We start from the raw sequence: 21,528 nt of genomic DNA on the forward strand, positions 1-21,528 counted from the left end.
AGCGTGTCTTGAGTCTACAGGGTTTGATGAGGTCAGATCAACATATGTAATGTCAGAACAGGTCAGCTCCATATATGGAGATCTAAGGGTGGCAGCGGTGGCAGTGTCTTGAGTGTAAAGGGTTTGATGAGGGCCCAGGTAGGGCCGGGCCGGGCCTTCATTTTCGGGACTGTTGAGTTTTTGCCGGCTTTGTGGCAGGCCCGTCTAGAGTTTAAATGGACAGGTATCGGTCATAAGAGAGGAAGAGGAAGGATGGATGGATGGGGAAGGATCAACATAATGGAATGTCAGAACAGGTTCTGACATATAACCATATATTGACAAGTAAGACGCGCAAACGCGGGAAGCGAACGCAGCTCGTACATATTTGGGTTTTGGACGTATAGCTGCTTTGGGGACTCCTTATATGGTGCCCCTTTTGTGCCCATATATGGAGCTGAGTGGACCTGGCCCCTTTTGTGCCCATATATGGAGCTGAGTGATTGCTGATGCAACACACTCCATATTTGGATAGCGGGACAGACAAACACACACACACACACACACACAGACAGACATGATCTGCTAGGTCTCATAGTAAGTGCTCATTGCATTCGCAATAACATCACGAAACCTATGTCATAGTGATGTCATGTGACCTGGGCACAATACATGTGGGCTTTCCCCATGTATGGGGATTGTGAGTGACGTGACAAAAAACGCAAGGTTTCATAGTTAATCATGGATCTCCATATATGGGCTTAACTGCGACAGCAGGTCGCATATCCATCCCTGATGATGTCATGTGATGTCACGATGACCTGGGCACCATATATGGGATTAGGGGCTAATGTCACGTGATGTAACGATGACCTGGGGGCTTGCCTGGGGTGACCAACCAACCCAACACACTGACCTGAAATGCTTGATTCCATAGTTGCGACCTGTGGTCGCATTAAGGAATAGTAATATTCCTATTTGTAGAGCTGCCAACTCTCATGTATTGGGCGTGAGAACACACTTCCTATTTATCTATTTATTTCATTTTTGCTCATTCAAAATGTTTATTTGTGTATTATATCGTGTTTTTTGTTCATGTGCACGTCAACGTCAGTATGTGGGTCTAGAGAGGGTGCTAGTGATTCTAGCTTGGTTACCAGTTTGTCACCAACATCTGCCATGCCTCTGCCGCCGTGGTGCAGATGATCTGCCATTGCATTGTAAAGAGAAGGTTTTTGGCTTAAAACCATGAATGTTGTTTTTTCCAAGTTTGTGCCTGGCTTTAATCTTAACTAAAAAGTATGTAAGACAATGGCCAAAATACAAAACACGGTGTTGCAGTGGTAAGTTATGTACCTCTCATAGCAGAGATTTGAAGTTCAAGACTCAGGCAGTCCTTTCATCAATCTTTAGAGCCAACTCCTGGTAGAGGAAAGCTCACAATGCGGCTTTGTTGTCAACTAAATACAAAAAAAAACTTTTGGTCATTTCTACTCAGGCTTATGTGAACACCCCAGACAAACTTAAGTTGGTTGATTCAGTAGGCTATTTAGATATTCCTTTTTGCTGCCCCGCCCCTTCCCTATACAAACCCATATTTAGCTTCAAACTTATGATAGATGATAGATGATACATGATAGATTCAAAAAATCAACTGACTCAACGACCTTGCCTTTCGGGTGCTGTCCAGTGCCATTGCCGTCGCTGCATTCACTTCTTCCCGGGAGCTAGCCTGCTGGTGGACATGCCGGAGGAGGCTCAGGCTAGATATTTTTCCTTGTACACTCAGGTGACCCTGGTTCTCCGTAAATGACTGCCATTTGGCCTTTGGAAAGTTCCACCTCTTGACAGGATTCTCCTCTACCGGCGGCACCACGGACGGGTCCTTTATGATGGACGATCGATAGTGTGAGTGGGGGAACCTGTCAAGAACTGCAACTGCACACTACACACTGCAACGGCCAGGTCTGGGTTGTTATAGGTGTTCCATCAGGCAGCGAAGAAGCTTGGGGCCTCTTTTGTGTCGAAAAGCAGCAGTGCATTGGCGCTGGAGGCCCACTGGCTTCGTGTCTCTCCATTAGCTGTTGTTTGGCTATAACTCCAATCTGTATGTTGCCAGTTAAACGCCATGGTCAGCAGTGATGGTGGGGCCTTGTAAACATTGACATCCGATGGGACCTCAGTGGACAACCACTCGAGCCCTGTGGACATTGGCCAGTTGCTGTCCACCTAAGGTTATTATTACTTGTATTGTGGTCGGCTGGCTTTTTAATGTGCGTATGTATGCTCTGAGGTATATATACTGATGTTGATGGTGACGTAATTAAGATATGCTTCAATGTCTGGTTATAACTGGCTGTCGATGGTGACGTAATTAGGATATGTTTCAGTGTAGGGTGAATTAAAGGTAATGTCTGTATGTATACATGTTACATGTATACATACAGACATTACCTTTACATGTACATGTAACATGTACATGTTGTATGTAATCTGAAACCTATCTTTATTACGTCACCATCAAAAGCCAGTTATAACCCAGCATTGATGCCTTAATTACGTCACCATCAATACCTACCAAGCATACACGTGCATTCGTACCAGCACGACCACTGTTACCCAACCAATATTGAAACCGTCAAAACCCAGTTATAACCCTGGTTGAAATCTAGTTTACATACATGTATACATACAGACATTACAGTTCTAGTTTACATACATGTACAGTATACATAGAGACATTACCTTTAATTCACCCAACATTGAAACATATCCTAATTACGTCACCACCGACAGCCAGTTATAACCCGACATTGAAACGTATCTTAATTACGTCACCATCAACATCAGTATATATACCTCCGAGCTTACGCACATAAAAAAGCCAGCCGACCACAGTATAGTACTTTCAACTTACAACTTACATACATGTATACATACGTTACCTGGCTGTTACCCAACCAATATAGAAACATATAATTACGTCACGATTGACAGCCGGTTATAACCCGACTTTAGTATTTAATTTCAATGTTTTACAGAGAGGCTGAGATTTGAAAGTTCGTAGCCGTCGACAGTACTTGCAGTCTTGCACGCAGCACTTTCTGCTTGCGCACTAGTAGGCCATTTATGGCCTACTAGTGCGCAAGCCTATGGCCTACTAGTCCGGTTTGGCGATGGTAAGACCCCCTGCATTCAGCTGCAAGCTTGCAGACCAGGGGGCACAAGAGACCGGGAAGACACTGGTGATCTGGGCGATGAGATGACGACTGCTTTGCAAGCAGGTCTTTTAAAATCTCTTGCTACTCACAGGGGACACCTCTCGAAGGCTGTTGTCTTCTCCCCTACCAAAGAGGTACTGGATGTGCAGGATATGGGTGCAATTTTTTTTCAAATGATACACATTTTGTGTATGTTATGTGTAGGTTTTGAAGCTAGAACCTTTGACACATCATCTACACATGAACTGGTGGTGACCTTGACAACTAAATATTTAACCTCACATAACTTCATGTTTTACGTAGTGGAACTGACGTTTTACAAATCTCTGTTGCTCTCAATGAAAGATAAGATAAAGATTCTGCGAGGGAAATTCAGTCGTCAAAGGCAGCAGATAAGATGCAGTTACAGGGAAAGAAAATTATGGGAGATACTCTCAACAGTGCTGTCATAGTGTAGGACAAAATAAATTATAACGCACAGTAAGTGTGTCCTTTTATTTTACTTCCCAAGCAGACTCAGTAACAACGTGAATGACTCTTTAGATTGCATAGCCATGCTTTCATGGCCTGTGCAAATGTTATCTTTTGTACCAAAGGAGCCTCTTGTTGCAGGAGTTAGGGTATAGTCACTGGCTTAAGGGCATTTCAACGCATGACCTAACTTTGCCCTCTGCTCTTCTACACTCTCCTGGCCTCAACAATACAACCTAGGAAAGGACTCAATGGCTTTTAAGATGCAGGAGTTGTACACAAACATAAGGATACTGGACCTTGAAGGCATTCCTCATAGGTTAAATCTACAGAGTTATTTGACGGGCCATGAAACCCTACAGGCCGATTTTGTATGCTTTCCTGTACAGTTTAAAAACTACTGTCAATGCTTGCGCACCTAAATCTAACACAGCCATTATTAATCAATTATTAATAAAAATGTACTACTGTATAAGGTCAGACTGTCATGTTTTTACCTTTTTGTAATTAAGCTGTACAGGAAAACAAACTCCAAAATTGGCATATGGGTTTCTCCTAGAATTTTGTCTGTAATTTTGCTCTTTTAAATGTTAATTGTCATTAAACAAATACATTTGTTATTTATCTCTATATTTAATGGCACTGAACTTTGATGGTCTAAATGTACAATAATCCTCAGTCTACACTGTGCAATTTGAAGATAAAGCAGTATTCTTTCAAAGGGTCGGTGTGATAGTGAATGACCTCTCTGTCAATGGAGTGTTTGACTAGGCAGTCACCAGCTTGCAGAGGTCAACCTATTCCCTCAGGGCAGTACCTGATACCTGACTGATTTTATCCGTGTGTGTGTGTGTGTGTGTGTGTGTGTGTGTGTGTGTGTGTGTGTGTGTGTGTGTGTGTGTGTGTGTGTGTGTGTGTGTGTGTGTGTGTGTGTGTGTGTGTGTGTGTGTGTGTGTGTGTGTGTGTGTGTGTGTGTGTGTGTGTGTGTGTGTGTGTGTGTGTGTGTGTGTGAAAGGTGCGTTTCTCTTGATATCTTCTAGTCAATACTAACTTCCTGCCCTTAAGGCTGGTCTCCCCCCACCTGCAGCTTCTGTACCAAAACATTATCTGTTTCACATTTGTTTCAGATCCATTATGGTTCATTCCTGATTTAAACTTGGTCAAAAATCTTGATTGACTATTTCCAGTGCAGGGCAACATTGCGCAACCATCTATAAACCAGACTTAGGTGGGTGTCAAGATCCCTGTAATGTTATATCTGCCTGTTGCGTTTTAAGATTCATTGCCTTGATTTCAATATTTCAGTTGCAAACAAGATAGATAGATAGATCTTTATTTGTCATTGCTTACATGAAACAACGAAATTCAGTTTAGAGCTTCACCTTCACCTTCACCACTAGTTCTTTCACTGTTCTTCTAGTAGAAGATACAGTATGTTTATGGTATGTTGTTTGTGTTATAAGCCGCCAAAAATGGAAAAGTGAAAACATAATATAATGTATGGGGCCATAATAGGGTCCGTACAGTCATTATAGGGTCCGTACTAGTATTTTTTGTCATTGTATATTTGCACAAAATGTGGAAATTTGTCCTCTGCATTTACCATCCTAACTTATAAGAGCAGTGAGCACTATTTACACAGCAGTCTGGGGGCAGTTATGGTAGGAGTGAAGAGTCTTGCTCAGCAACACTTTGACACAAACCAGGGCTGAGGCGCAAAACGGGGACCTTCTGTCCCCCGACGGCCTCTCTCTACCCACTCGGCTATGGCCGCTGTGCCATGCACTATTAATGACATGGACACTATCGCTGAGCATTGCTGTGATAATGTCATCATAGCAGTATAATGAGCTCATTCTGAATGGTTTCCAATTTGTTCAGATTCAGAGACGGGTGGGTTTTATGTGGGGAGAAAAGCCCAAACATCAGTCACCCACATCGTACCATTCAAATCAATGAATGAAGGTGCTGTGTTCAGTCACAGTGTATTGTTTTTTTACTGGTCCACAATACCATGTCTGCAGTGCCAGGGCAGTGCTGCCATTCACAATACCATGTCTGCAGTGCCAGGGCAGTGCTGCCATTCACAATACCATGTCTGCAGTGCCAGGGCAGTGCTGCCATTCACAATTGGTGTCCCACTGTTCCTATTATGGGCATGGCATGTAGATGAAATCTTTCAAAATTGTCCAATATTTCCAGTTTTACAAAAATCTTTCAAAAATAACAGAAGTAGCAGCTTAGTAAACTCACAAGTCGCGATGCCATGCATTGTGAGCTTGCCTTTCAGACCCCCTCATACCACCACCTTTGCCAGTCTGCACTGGTCGGACAATGTCTCAAGCTCGGAGATAAGTACTAGTGAAGTTTCCGGATGACTGGCACAGGACAACCCTGATCCGTCATTCCGTTGATTGCCACACACTCCGCAACTGCCTTTTTGGCAGCAATTTCTCCAGGGGCCCCTAGCCCCCAGCCCTCTCTGAATCTGTCCCTGTAATAATGCTTCTGGCAGACATGACCCTCTTTCAAAGGCACAGTTATACACCATATAGCCACACACAACTGCGCATTCACTCACATTCATGCACCAGTACATATGCGACATGTACATGAATCGACAAACACACCGTGTCAAGTCAATGTGTGCATGCACTCGCGCACACACACACACACACGCACACACACACACACGCACACACGTGCTAAACGTAGTAACCTTGCGTCCTCTTTCCTCTATCCAGCCTGCTGGCTTTTGTCTCTCCTCAGCTGTTCCGGACGGGTGCTTGTATTGTGCTGTTGAACTCATTACTAGAAGCACTGTGGCCCAAAACCTCATCACTAATAGGCCCACAGTCATCCACAGCAAGGAAATACAGTTTGGTAGAGAGACACGCACACACGCGCACTCACACATGCGCACTCACACACACACGCACACACACACACACACACACACACACACACACACACACACACACACACACACACACACACACACACACACACACACACACACACACACACACACACACAGAGAGAGAGAGGCTAGAGGAAGAGAGAGAACAGGAGAGTGTGTGGGTCTGTGTTTGTGTGCATGCGTGAGAGAGCGAGAGAGAGCGATCAAGAGTAAAACGGCCAGAGACAGTGGGAAAGAGAGATAGGGACAGAGAGACAGCGATATGTGTGATATTTTCTTTTTTTCCATGGTTGTGTTAATGTTTAACAGTTGCTGTCATTATTTCTTTGGCATTACATCAGCTGGCTCTCATAGCTCTGGAATTTGAATATCTCTGCTAGGGAGGGGATGGGCACTCATTTAGCCTCAGTTAAAACAGAGTGCACATCTACTTAAAAGCTCCCCTGTGGATGCATACATATGAATGTATGGATGTGTGTTTCTGCATGCCTGCGCAAGGGACTGGAAAGAAATGAGTGTGTTCAGTCAGTTGATGGGCAGTTTGAAGTGAGGCATTCCACTCAAACAACAAAGGGACAGGGTGCAGGCAACTATTGTTAAAAGTTTACAGGACACCACACACAATGCATACAGTTGTGTGAATTCAAATGCATTTTGGAACAGTGGGTTGAGGAGGTGAACACTGGAAGATGGTAGAAGCAGAGGCCGGCAAAGGCACCGGAAAGAAAAGCTGTGTATACTGTAAATAGAAATATGTCACTATTAATCCTAATCAGGAGATGAATAGCCTATGCTGCATCAACTGCATCCCATGTATAGCCAGTGCCAGTTTATCATTGATATTGAGTAGTTCAAGTCATTTTCACAGACAATAGCCTAATATAATTTGATGTAAGACTTGTTTTATTAGGTTTGAAGGTTTCGTTGGTGGTGAATTAGGCCATGAAGCAAAGAGAACATGACTGGCTGAAAATTAATGAAAGGATCGCCAATGCCCCCACTGTGTGCCCACAAAACAAATGACACCCTCCGTTTTTCTACTGTTCACGTTTACATGTTAAAATCGCTTAATTCAATTAAAAACATATTATTGGAGATGTGTATACATGTGTGTGTGGGGGGGGGACGGGGGACAGGACACAAAACACATGTAAGCCAAAGCTTTTAGGCTAATGGAACTCAAACTAATTAAAGTGTTTTTAGGCTCTCAATACAACCAGACATAGATTTTGATATTCTATGGCTTTCTGGTGGGCTGAGTAAGCTTATTCTGTTCCGCTCGTACCCTGCCCGTCACAGAGTGCTGAGCCTATCCATCACGCCCCGCCTGGCTGTTATGGTGCTGGCTCCAGGTGGGGCCATGGCACCGTCCAACCGTGGCCTCGTTAACGCCGTATAATAATGAGGCCGCAAAGAGAGGCAAAATAATTGCAAATAAAACTACATGATGCAGAAAATAAAAGACAAAATTAAACAGATGCGCGTGCTTTCAGGATCATTGCTTTCGTCCTCTTAAATTGCTGAGTTGCAGAAAATATTGAGCATTATAGACGTATACTTGCAGGTGACGGCTAAAATGCAGCCAAATGTATTATATGTATAATATATATGTATAATATATATATATGTGTTGTATGTATGTTATGGTTTGTTGTGGACCCCATGACTACTACTATTTTGGGGACAGCTAATGGGGATCCAATGGAATAAATAATAATAAATTAATACTAATGATAATAATAATAATAATAATAATAATAATAATAGTGTTTCAACAGTACGGGACATTTACCCTCAATTTATACATTTTTGATGCAGCCATATAAAAAAGACAAAAGAAAGGAATAACGTGTCATGCTTTAATTAAAATAATTCCTTAGAAATTCCATATTTACATATTTAATAATATTAACAACAGTGTCAGAAAAAATAGTCACGGATCTTACCAAACATCAGCATGACAACAAACTTCAAATTTCATCAAAGCCAAAGAAACATGTTTCAAGCATAGTTTTTCAGTAGATAAATCACCACCCCACCACACCCACCCTTCTTATTCTTGGAACCACATTGCATCACATCCCCAATAATAGTTCATTATTTACAATAGACATATTATCAAACATATACATTAGTCTTGGATGGAATTTTGAAGTTTGATTTGATTTGTGTCACATGAAACTACAGTTATCAGTTAAAAATGTTAAAGCAAAGTCCATCGCTGCCATCTGAATTCACACCATGATATAAAACAAGTATAATTATCAAGCAGACATAAATTACAAAAAACAAAAACAAAGGGATATGTGATGGTGGGACAGAACCTCTTATAAAAAGGTATTGTAAACAAAAACAGACATGGTACAATAAAACAAACACATTGCATATCACCAGTCACTTATTTCAGTTGATATCGGACCATAGTGTCATGTTGCAGACGTGACAGAAAGGAATTCTTTGGCAAAACAGCATTGGAGCTATAATGACAACATGTACTACTGCAAGATTAATCCTTGGCCTGGAATCAGCTCCTGGGAAGAGTTCAGTTGGGAGTTGTGTAAATGTGCATGAGTCAAAGTTACCATGGGAAATGGCATCATCAATGGCAAATAGATAACTTATTAATTAGCCATGACTTAGGCGAAAAGCCTATAAAGCCTGATTTATACTTTTTCGTATGACGGTGTCATGTGCCGGAAAGAACTGATCTACAACCTCATACCGTAATAGCGCATCAGATTCGCAATGCACTGTGAGCTTGTAGATCTGCAATGTTCACTATGTGTGACACTGGTGCACGGCAAAATATAAATCTGACTTGATGGTCCATAAGCTAGTTCCTTAGCAGTGTACAAGTACAATTGACATCCATTCTCCACTTTCATGCCTTGGTCCACAGTTGGAAGTGATAGTTGCAATGATATTCATGAGTATGTACTCTTGGTCCATATCATATCAGTCTTTCAATCCACTGGTGCTCAACGTGGAGTCTGGGGGACCACAAGGCATTCCAAATGGACCACCATGGGTCTGTAACTCTGAGAGTGCACAAATGGACCCTTACACATATACTGGAAACAAGACTCAAAATGTATACAGCATTTTTTAACAGCCTAGTTTGATGTTAACCAATCAAGAGAAATCTCAAGTATACAGCTTTTCTTCATTTCTTCATTCAAATGGACCTTACGTACAGGTCCATTTGGTTCCATCTGTTGCACTCTCAGAGTAAAATCAAAACAAAACAAAAGATCCAGTGTTACAGTCCTGTAAGGCTCCATTGGGTGTCGGGACCCTGGTGGTGTGCCCCGGACCAGACATTGAGAAACAATGATTCAATCAATGCAACTAGAGGTGGTCATAAGCAGCCGTGGAGGGGGGCGCTGTACGAGAGGCTGAGCTGTAGTAATAGGGTGAACCTGTAGGGGGAGACAGAGATATGAAGTGTCAGCGATCACTGGCTGTTTCTCCAGCTTGTGGCATTGATGGAACATCAGACATTTCTCTATCCTGCTTATGCGGCACAGTGGCAGATGGTTTTGTGCTGGAAACCTGACTGACTTGGATCGTTTGTCGTACGACTGGAATTCACACAGCCACACACACGGCCACATACGGCCACACACACACACGCACACACACACACACACACACACACACACACACACACACACACACACACACACACACACACACAGACACACAATTCCTAACGTTTTTACAGTAGCTCACCCTATCCATTGTTAACAGAATTGTCATCAGTATGCTTTTCAAACAGTGATTTGAAAAGATTGATCAAAGTGTATGGGAGATTATTGCAGTTTACCTTCTCAATAAAAACAAACACTTTGACAAATGGGAGTGTAAACAATTTAGCTTGTATTTTAGTCACAGTTATGAACTAATCTCAGTGTTTATTCATGTCCAAAAAACTAAAAACCCATGTCAGTATGAATAATCTGACCACAGCTTGCCAGTGTGTTCTGGTCCCTAGAATAAAGATACCACAGATAGGACAACTGTACTTTCATGGGCCCCTGACTTTCAGGCTTGAGTTACGTCAACAAGACATGCACACTTAAGCCTCTCCAATTGATCCAAAATGCCGCAGCTCGCTTGGTCTTCAACCAGCCAAAATTCTAACATGTTTCCCCCTTCTCCGCTCCCTCCATTGGCTCCCGGGCGCTGCAGAGTACAAAACACTGATGCTGGCCTTCAAAGCAACCAAAAGTATGGCACCCCCATATCTTGTAAGTCTGATCGGACCCTACAAACATCCCGTGCTCATATAAGCCTCAGGGAGGCTGGAAGTACCTTCGCTAAAAATGCCAGGACAACGCTCCACACATCCCAAACTCTTCTACCTTCTCACTCCAAAACTATGGAAGAACTGCAGACTCGCGTCCAATCTTCCGCCGTAGTCTGAAAACCCACCTCTTCAGACTCCATCTTACCCCGTAGCACTTTCCGTATCACTTGCCCTAGCCTCGATGACTATTGACTATACAAGTAGTGATGCACCGATGTCCACATATGCTGTTATTGGTCAATATTGTTATCGGCAAATACAATTGACATTAACCGATGGCAGTAGCCTATGTTTATCTGTTGTTGATAAGCATACATTTTGGCTATTGGCTATGTTGGTGTGTTGGTTATCTGTAGTCTACCAAGCTGTAGATTCTAAACATGTATTTCTTGTATTGAAGATGTATAGTTTCCCTGGCACTAAAGGGGGAAATAAAAAACAACAAAAACTAAAACATAATATCGATATCAGTAACACACACACACACACACACACACACACACACACACACACACACACACACACACACACACACACACACACACGGAGTGCAAAACATACTCTCTCCCCATGCCTTCGGCCTGGTGGAGACAATGAAAATTCAGGTTTAGTGTCAAGCTAGTATTACCATGTTTTTTGTTCTTGCTTACTGTAATTCGCTCTGGATTGAGTGTGTCTGCTAAATGCCTAAATTGTAATTTGCAAGACTCGAACATAAGGGTTGTGTGATTTCTTTTTTTTAACGACAATGTGATTTTGTGGTTCAAGCCAGGACCCCAGGAGTCTGAGGCATTTTGGCTATATGACACTTAGGCTACACCTGATTTACCTACCACAGCGCAATGTGTTGTGAGCTTTTATAGCATGTGCGACACCCCCACGCAACTAAGTAAAACTCAGGTATTAGTTGATATCACTGATGAATCTCTGTTATTTTTGGTCATACAGTACTCACCAAGTATGCTGGAGTTGGTGAACCTCCAGGCGTCACTGTAGGGAGTGTAAGGGGAATGGCTGTAGGACTGGCTGGAATAGTCTGCACCTGCACCAGAAAGAAAATACTTATTTAAAAAAAACTATCTCCAAGCCTTCATTATTAATCACTTAAACCCTATAAATTACTTTGTTGCAGGGGTTGCTGGGTTGGTCACCTTTTTGACATGAGATGCCATGATTGTATTTTCTTGAGTGTGCCATATCACATTAGTATTACGTTTAATTATGATGATCTATCAAAATACAAATATTTCCAATAGATTTTGTTTGTCCATATATGGTATATGGTTTAATAATCTTTGACATCCAGAGATTGTAATGATCATTAGCGATAAAACCACCAATCTCCCAGACTTCCACCCAATCTTATTCATCAGAAGAGAGAGAGAGAGAGAGAGAGAGAGAGAGAGAGAGAGAGAGAGAGAGAGAGAGAGAGAGATCATGTTTACATAACTCTGCATGGTGGTCTGTTTGATCTTTGAAAGACCCCTCTTGTTTAGTCCCAAAGCGATGCTTATCACTCATCGGCAAGAAACATTTTCAAGACATAAACATGAACAAAATCATATGTATGTCCATAACGGCTGGAATGCCCGAACAGTTATCTTTACCTTATTTGCCATTTTTTTTCTGAGCAAGAACTGAGTGATTGCACAATCATTGCGATCTAGTGTGTGACGTAGTGTACGCTCTGAGGTGTGCTTTAAATTAAATAGGCTGCATGATTAGGAGGAAGTTCAAGTACTATTATATGTGCAGGAGGTTATTTGCATGCAGAGGTGAGGAGACTTAATCACTTTAAAAAAGACGTTTTTATTTTTAAAGAAAAATGTTCTCTCTCACACTTATTCCTGTGTGCAGTGATTAACCTTCCCCATGCCATGGTGGCAACTGTTGCATTGTTGCATTGTTGTACTCTATGTCAAATAGCTCAAATAACCAGCTTGTTGAGCTGCTATTTTTGCCGAATGTTTGCCTATTTTCACGGAATGCTCACCTATTTTTACAAAATGTTCGCCTATTATAAAATGGCAAGAATAGGGACACTTCTGAGACAATGCCATTGTCCAAGAGCTCTTTAGCGTTCCTTCGTTTGTTTGTCTGTACGCCAGCATCTGCTCAGTTTAAGCTCATAACTCAGTGACAGTTAGAGCAGCCTGTAAACCATTAATCTACGGTGCAGGTGGATGGCTGGGGGTGAAATCCCTCGGCCCAATGGTGCGTGTATGTGGCTAGCCGCCATGTCCTCTGTTCAGCACTTGGCTCCTCCTATAATCCGCCTTTCACTCCTTCAAAATGTCTTCCAACTCTCCTTTCCTCTCCATGCCACACTTCCTGTATTAGTTTTTCATGCTCAATCTTTATTTCTTCTCCTTTTTTTTTATATATATTCCGATATCTAATTGGTAATTATGTTGGCTGGATTGAATCCATGGGCTCTGCCTGCCTGACTCCCTCCTTCCTGTGAGTAATTGTGTATGAACGCTTCCTCATGGCGAGACCACCAGAAAAATAATAAATCAGACCCTCTCATTTCGCGCTTCGAAGGACAGACTTCATATAAAAACGGCACACCGCACCCTACATACACAGGCATAGTCGCACAGGCACACATGTAAATGCACACAGGTGCACGCATGGGGCACATATATACACACCAAACTCTCTTAATACCTAGCCCCCTGTGCCACCCTTAACGTCCCCCCCTCCCCCAAACCAATACCCATACCATGCCCCCACCTCCTTCTCATGGGCCCCCCGGTTCCCATGGCAATGTGTGGTCAGAGGGCTCTGCGTGGGGGTGCAGGCAGCTAGGCGGAACCCTCAGCCTGTTCCCTATACCCCCTGGGCCCAGAAGCACGCACACACACACACACACACACACACACACACACACACACACACACGTTTCGCCAGCATAGCCAGGCAACTCATTAACCCACTCAGTCTCCCTGTTAATCTGCAAGCCTCCCTCCCAGCCACTCTCCTTCTCTCTTTCGATTTCTTACTTGCTTCATCCCTTTACATTCTTCCTCGTTGTATTGTATACAGCTCTTTTATTTTAGGATCAGTCACAGACTCACAACACATTGTTCTATGTATTGTATGTCTGTGCATTATTAGAAGTTGTCAGTTGTCCACATGGAGTACTCAATTTCACATTTCCTCAAGTGTGTGTGTGTGTGTGTGTGTGTGTGTGTGTGTGTGTGTGTGTGTGTGTGTGTGTGTGTGTGTGTGTGTGTGTGTGTGTGTGTGTGTGTGTGTGTGTGTGTGTGTGTGTGTGTGTGTGTGTGTGTGTGTGTGTGTGTGTGTGTGTGTGCGCGCGCATCTATACTTGTGCTTGTGTCAGTGTATTGTACCTGCTACCATGCCAGTGATTGCAGAGGAGGTATAACCAGGCTGGCCAGAGGGGATGTGAGGTGGGTAGCCTGGCAGAGTGGAGCTCACCATGTCACGACCTAAAAACACACACACCTTCAACTTTGATATTTGCCAGTGATGAAGTCATTGTCTGATTTTAAGTCCTCAAAATGACTTAAAAATGATTGTTGAATGTCATTCAACAATGTCATTTTTAAATAAGTAAATTAATGAAATGGGTGTCTCTATTACCTGCAATGAATGACTGGCTGCTGAACTGGCCATACACAGGTGCATGATGGGAGAATGAGTTGAAGGCATGGGGGAAATGGTTGGAGCCGTTGCAGGTGCTACTGACAGAGACAGGACTCTGTAATGCCTGCAACTCTGCAAAGGCCAAGTTGGAGGCAGCCATGTTTGGGGAGGGGCTTGTGCTGGTCACTTCCGGAGACATTTCCTGTTTCAGACAAAGTGGTAGGGGCTGTAGGTGGTCTGGGGATGGCACAGGCAGTGGGTGGAATGGAAAAGAAATGGGATAACTGATATGAATGAATGTAACTAATAACTATACAAACACAATTACCTGAGACTGATTGAAATTAATAAAACAAAAATGAAGGGTTGTTCTATAATGGTTATAGATTTGTTTCAGTGTGCTTTGAAGTTTGAACAAGAGGTTGAGGATAGACTAGACATAATGTACGTCTTCCACGTCTGTTAAAACTGTGTTTGGATGCTGCTGTGGGCATCTTGTGATAATAAGGCTAATCAATAATTATACAACGCAAGAGCATGCAGAACAAGCTGATGACGCCTATATACAGTGTGTTGAACCTAAGTTTTCTGATAGTTGCCTTGAAACCACTAACATTGATGTCTGGCTTAAAACAACATTTACATAATGTTCATCATGTCAGTGTCCTGTCACTGTTACAAAAATATGCCGACGTTGCTGATGAAACGACTCTGCACATTGGACTTGGCCTTATAGTTCTATTCCCGGTGGGGTCAAAAGGTAGCATTTAGCATTAACCAACACTATGGCCCCTGTGTAGAGGGCCAAGTAAGTGTTTTATTGCAGCATGTCTGTCTGTCTGACTGTCCGTATTGCTGTCCATCCATCCTACCACGCATCGACCTACTGACTATTTTTGGGTGAAAGTTCGGCGAAAATAGCTGATCGATAAGCTTTTTATTTTTGGCAAAGTGATTTGAAAAATGGACTGGGCCTAGTGTAGACGCCCGGGGGGGTGCCGTTAATGAAGTGTCATGATTTAAGTGCTTACCAGCCACCATGGCGTAGCCCTGGTGTGCCGAGAGATTCCGACCAATGGCTGAGTTTGATGCTGACAGGCCAGTCTTGGTCTCTTCTAGGTTGCCGTTGATGAGGGACAGAGGGTACAAAGTCTGGGGATGATACAAAGGGATTAGCTATTTGTAGATCAAGTGTCCGTGTGTGCGTGTTTGCGTGTGCAAGCGTGCATGTGTGTGCGTGCAAATGGAGTGCATATACTGTATACATTCTAAAACAAGAAAACACTAATAAAGAACTGTACCGATTAACAAGCATATCATTCTCTGAGCTATGCTTTGTCTGATTGAAGCAAAAGTTGACAAGAGGGCCAACTCTGATACTGCAAGTTTGGCCCACACCCAGAAGAAAGTTCATGGCTCGAAATTGGCTTGCTCATGGAGATAGTTTGTGACCTAGGACGGTAAGGACGCATAGAGGATGCTAATGCACAGGCTCTGTTCAGATGGGTTGTTGGACCACACTGAACGTTGGAATGTGGCGCTAGAAGGGTGACCAGTGCGTTGAGCCAGTATCACTATGGGGTCCAGTCCCGACCGAGTGTCAGTATTTGATCGACACCAAGCTAGACAGGAACGCCCACAAATGTCACATCCGGTTTTAGCCCGGAGTAAGAATTTTCTATGGCTGCCAATGCAACTTGGTCCAATCCTTAATCACATATGGACAAACATCTATGCCGATAATATCTAACTTGCGGAGGTAGCGTGCCTTGGCCACAGGCAACAGATCTTTCAACGTATGGCATTGCAAATACGTTTGATAATCGCTACTCTGTGCAATATTGTTTTGGAAATGCCGCAAATTGCATTGCAGTGAACGAGAGCAAATCACAACTTCCCCCGGGGGTGGGCGGAGTCACAGCTTGACGCTCTGAATACGCGCCGTGGTGTCAGTGTATACTCGTTCACTGGGCTGAGTACTGGTCTTACTTGTTCGGTCTTGCTGCTGGAGGAGGCTGAGCTGAAAGACTCTGGGGGATAGTGATGACGGTCAAAGCCACAGTCCAGGCGCTGGGGGGCAGAGGGGAAGTGATCCACTCTCAGCTGCTTCCGTGGTACGCCTCCGCTGCCCTGGGAGTCAACGCTGTGTCGACAACTCTCCTGATCACCTGGGAAGAGAAGGGGGGTTTCGGGGACAAGAAGGGACGTGGAAAGAAAGGAAGAGAGTCCGAATTAAAGAGTGACATGGTTTATCACAAGAAGATTAGATTGAAATTGCAAGTAATTAGACAAAAGCTACATGTAGTATATAGGCTAGGAGTTTGTACGCGAAACTCGCCGCTGACACCATGCACTGTACATGTGTGTGCATTCGATATACCTGGGAGAGAACATCATGCGGGGAAATTGCAATATTGCCTATATTTGGAAACAACCCATGTGTAAAACCCATCTAGAATAGCAACATTGTAATTAATCAGCATTATTTAGCCTTGTCTCTGTTTTCTTTAAACGTGTGTGCAAGATCGCTTCACTTCGTAGTACTGGAGGCCAATTCCCCTAGAGCTCTGCCTTTCAATGTGGGATCTGGGGAACACCCAGGGGTCCTTCACTTACTATCATCAAGGCTCCTCTTGCCATCAGCGTTGGCCTGTGGGATACCCAGCAGCCCACTAATGGAGTAAGTAGAGCCTAATGAGTCCGACTGTGGTGACTCGGGAGGGGTCACTGCTGAACTGGGGACTTAAGAGGGGCAAAGAGAAAGAAAATAGAGGGTAAATATCACCATTATTAATATGAATAATATCAATAATATATATTGTAGGCATTAGGGCTCATGCCTAATCCTGTGAAATATGAATTATACTTGATCTGTGAGACTTACTTAGCGTGTGTCCTGGACTTAGGCCTTTGCTGTCCATCGGTAAATTGAATGGCTGCTGGACCTTCGTTCGAATTATTCTGGATCCAAATAAAATAAAGTGTAATGTTCAGTATAGGGACACACATGTGATTATTATTCACTCAACCTACATTATCACATTGTACCTACTTTTGTCCCATATTTTAGAATGTCTTGCAGGTGTGGTGTAATGAAACGGGCTATAGCACATTTTGACTGAGTTGAAGGGAAAGGCCTATAGGTTTTATTTATGTATTCGTTTTAATTTTAAAGAAATATCACCACTCAACAGCACAGTATACGCTACGCACAGTAAAATCCTTCAGTGTTAATCTATCAATTTATAATTATTTCTGAGTGTACACTGAGGAGTTTACTGTGCTGCATCTGAAGGATTCTATTGTGCATCGGGTGGGTTTATCTTTGTCACCTGTTGATGGAGCTGACACTCGGTACAGTGTCACTGTCACAGACTCCTTCCGCCAGCAATCGATCCCTGATCTCCCAGGCGAACATGGTGGGGTTCTGCCTCTTGTACTCTGCTATCTTGTCCACCACCTTTGGAGTGGCCACCTTGGGCTTGGAGCCCCCGATCACACCAGGCTTGATGCTGCCTGTCTCATAGTAGCTGTGGGGACGAGTGCAAGGTATAGGAAAGGGTTCAGTGAGTTTGCCAACAAATTAAAAGATTGCCATTGTACATCTCTGCAAACCACCAACATTGAATATCGACATTTCAATGCATGCAGGAATGCTGTCAGAAAGTGGACTTTAGCCCCATGAGGCATGTCAGGACGAGCGAGTACCCATGTCGAGCGATTGCCTATATTGAGCGGTGTAATAACGACTCTCTGCCATTTGATTGGAGTTGCGCATATACTGACAGGATGGGACTATAATAATGTACTTCAATTTGAACACAGTGCTCGACTTAGAAATGTAGGATTGTCTCGACATGGGGCCGCAAGTCTCAGCTTCCCATGTTGCTGAAACACGGCTCAGCGTTGTTGCATACATGTCGGCGTATATTGTAACTCATGTCCTCGTCAACATCTGTCAGACGTCTGACACATGGTCTGACGCATTGGTCAACATCTGTCAGACGTCTGACACATGGTCTGACGCATTGGTCAAATCCCTGCATTGGCTCAACATAAGCGAGGGAGAGTGCCTGCTGTCCTAATTGTTCCCTTCAGTGTACAAAGAATGTATCCACTGAAAAATCCTCAGTCTTAATATCATAAAATATGGGTATACATTTCAACTCTTGCGGATTAAATTAACACTGAGAATTGTGCTGTGTATGACTGAGTTTAGTGAGTTATAGTCATACACAGCTGAGTTAAAGGTGCGTGTTGTCCTTACCGTCCCAGAATCTTGCTGACACAGCCGTGACTGACTCGGAGCTGACGAGAGATGTCACAGGGCCGAACGCCCTGGTGGGCCATGTCCACGATGCGCTGCCGGATCACCTCCGGAAGTGGTCGTCCATTCACAAACATTCCACCTAGTTGGTTAAGACCCCCATGACCTGGGGGAGATAGGGGGATGAACACACATAAATGTCATGGAACCTGAGCCCCTGCCCCTGCATCTACCACGCACGCACACACACACACACGCACACACACGCATCCGCACACGCACACACAAACACACACACACACACACACACACACACACGCACACACGCACATGCACACACACGTGCATGTGCATGTTGGCAGTTGTAGCATGCACACACAGAACCCTCACAGATGTGCATGCACGCATACAAACGCATATGCAACATTCACACACCCCCACACTCTGCACGTGTGCAGAGTGCACTCAGAGTGCATGCGAGCACGCGCACACACACACACACACACACACACACACACACACACACACACACTTAAACGGTTTATTATCTATGTGATAAATATAACTTTTGCTTACTGATTAACAGTTGATGATGTAGCACTGATAGGACAAAATAAATTGAAATTAATAGTGACGCTACAAAGTAACTATAAGTCATTGAGGCATATGAAACATTTTGTTACAAGAAGAAAGTGTGCCTATAAGTATGCCTACAAATAATATAGTTTGAATCTTCCACAAGAATCTGATTCTGCATGTTTACCTCCAGTAAAGAAAAGATTCACAACCTATAATTATGTCCTTAAATTGAATTACTGTAACTTTGTACCCTATACTTACTGATACCATGCTCCTATGAATTAAATTAATTTTACAACGAGAAACTGTAAGAAAATGATAACATTAAATAGAATTACCTCGAGACATATAGGCAAAGGCTAAAAGTAACATTAATAACTAAGTTATCCAATCGCAGCGGGCAGTAAAAAAAGTAATGTTTTTCATATAAATCGTGTTATTTTTATCCACTCTTAGAGTTACATGGTGGTTACATTCAGAGTTAAGGTGTCATACTGTGTAAGTATTTTTCTTTGTTTAAAACAGATAAAAGTATAGGCAACTGACCAAATAAGTGGGATCTAGCTAGTATTTTGACAGCCTTTGGTGTAGACAGGTCAGAGCAACTCCTCCACATCCTTGGATGGATGCCCCCCCTCAGTCCTGGGACTGTCCTATTGAACACAGAGGGTTTCCTCGCATGAGAGTTCATCATTGTTTGTCTGGGTCCAAACTTTAAAATGCGGTTGATTATTACGCTTTAGTGAATGGTCAGTGGCTGCATGAAACAGAACATATGTGTATAGCTTAGTCCTTCCTTGGCTATATACTGTTCATTTGAGCACAACAAGGAAAAGGATGCAGATAAAGTCACATTTATTCCGTTAGGCGAAATAGATAGGCGTATTACTAAATCCGCTAGTTGGATCATCTATAATTAGGTGTATCGTTTTCATTCTATATGTGTTTGGTAAAAGGTGTATCCTCACTGTGAGAATCTCTCAGGGCTTCGAAATACATGAGTTGCATTTAGCCAATTTTGGTTGAAAACTGGTTGCATTCTATGACATCTTTTTTTAGTAGACTATGGCATTTTTTCACATCATGGGACCAGGCATAGATCTATCAGATTCAGAGCCTATATATAACACGTGTAAATTCGACTTTTCCATGTAAACATATTGCAGCCAAGTATAGCCATGCAGGCTGCCAGGCTACAGCTGCATGGACCGGTTTTGTCATTGGCCGCCTGTACCTTTTCTGACTATGGAGTATGGACTGCATCAGTGACTCTAAGAAGAATACCATTGCTTTTAATTTAACCTTTTGAGTCCCTCGCTTCCCCTCGCTCCTTTCTTTAGCCCTTATTTCCCAGCTTTCATTTCCACATCAAACGGCTTGCGGTCCGAGCCGGGCCAGGCTGGGAGGGGAGCGCTATTAACGGTGCTAGCGGAGTGTGTCAAAAAATCTCCCCGCCAAGCTTCATCAACCTGCAGGATATTAAAGTGGAGTAATGCCCAGGGGAACAGAACGCACGCACACGTGCACTGTGTAGGCTATAGTACGCGCGCGCATAAAAAAGCAGCTCACAACAGCGCAAACACGCACGCGCGCGACAGACAGATAGACAGGGAGGGGGGTAGATATAGAGAGAATAAAAAACAACCAGACTAATTGTTTTCTAGTCTGCTTGTTCATTCATAAAACCTGATAAAATGGGGAACGCGCTTCCTAATTCGTTAAAATAATCTAGGCCTGCATGTCCAGAATTAGCGTATACTGTGCTGTTGAGTGGTGATATTTCTTTAAAATTAAAACGAATACATAAATAAAACCTATAGGCCTTTCCCTTCAACTCAGTCAAAATGTGTTATAGCCTGTTTCATTACACCACACCTGCAAGACATTCTAAAATGTATGGCGTGTTGATGCCATGTGCAGGCGTGCATGCCTGCAAGTCTTATGCCTACTCTTATGGCATTATTTACTCACAATAGACTAGTATAGCCTATATACGTGTAGCTGAAAAAACAACAACAATTTATTGTATCTTCTCTGAAGTGTAGACCTATAGTCTATATAGCCGATACAATCCTTAATTGTTGCTTTTCTTTCGGTAAATGTGGTTGTTCATTTTAGGCATATCCAGTGCATGCTCAGCTATATAAGCTATATATAACCAATAAGCATC

At 43.1% G+C, this 21,528-nt stretch overlaps 1 protein-coding gene across 1 annotated transcript; it reads right to left on the reverse strand.

Moving 5' to 3' along the window:
• Window positions 1–9,939: 9,939 nt before the first annotated feature.
• Window positions 9,940–19,974, reverse strand: pax8 (paired box 8; the record flags this gene model as incomplete). The annotated part of the gene is made up of 11 exons (XM_080756611.1): window positions 9,940–10,010; window positions 11,856–11,942; window positions 14,257–14,355; window positions 14,510–14,749; window positions 15,544–15,664; window positions 16,502–16,680; window positions 17,129–17,254; window positions 17,397–17,473; window positions 17,845–18,042; window positions 18,780–18,945; window positions 19,905–19,974. The coding sequence occupies 11 exons, from the start codon at window positions 19,972–19,974 to the stop codon at window positions 9,940–9,942; spliced, it is 1,434 nt and encodes a 477-aa protein (XP_080612737.1).
• Between the last annotated feature and the right edge of the window lie 1,554 nt (window positions 19,975–21,528).

This window comes from Protomyctophum bolini (assembly GCF_963924005.1).
Source record: "Protomyctophum bolini genome assembly, chromosome: 22".
NCBI lineage: Eukaryota > Metazoa > Chordata > Actinopteri > Myctophiformes > Myctophidae > Protomyctophum > Protomyctophum bolini.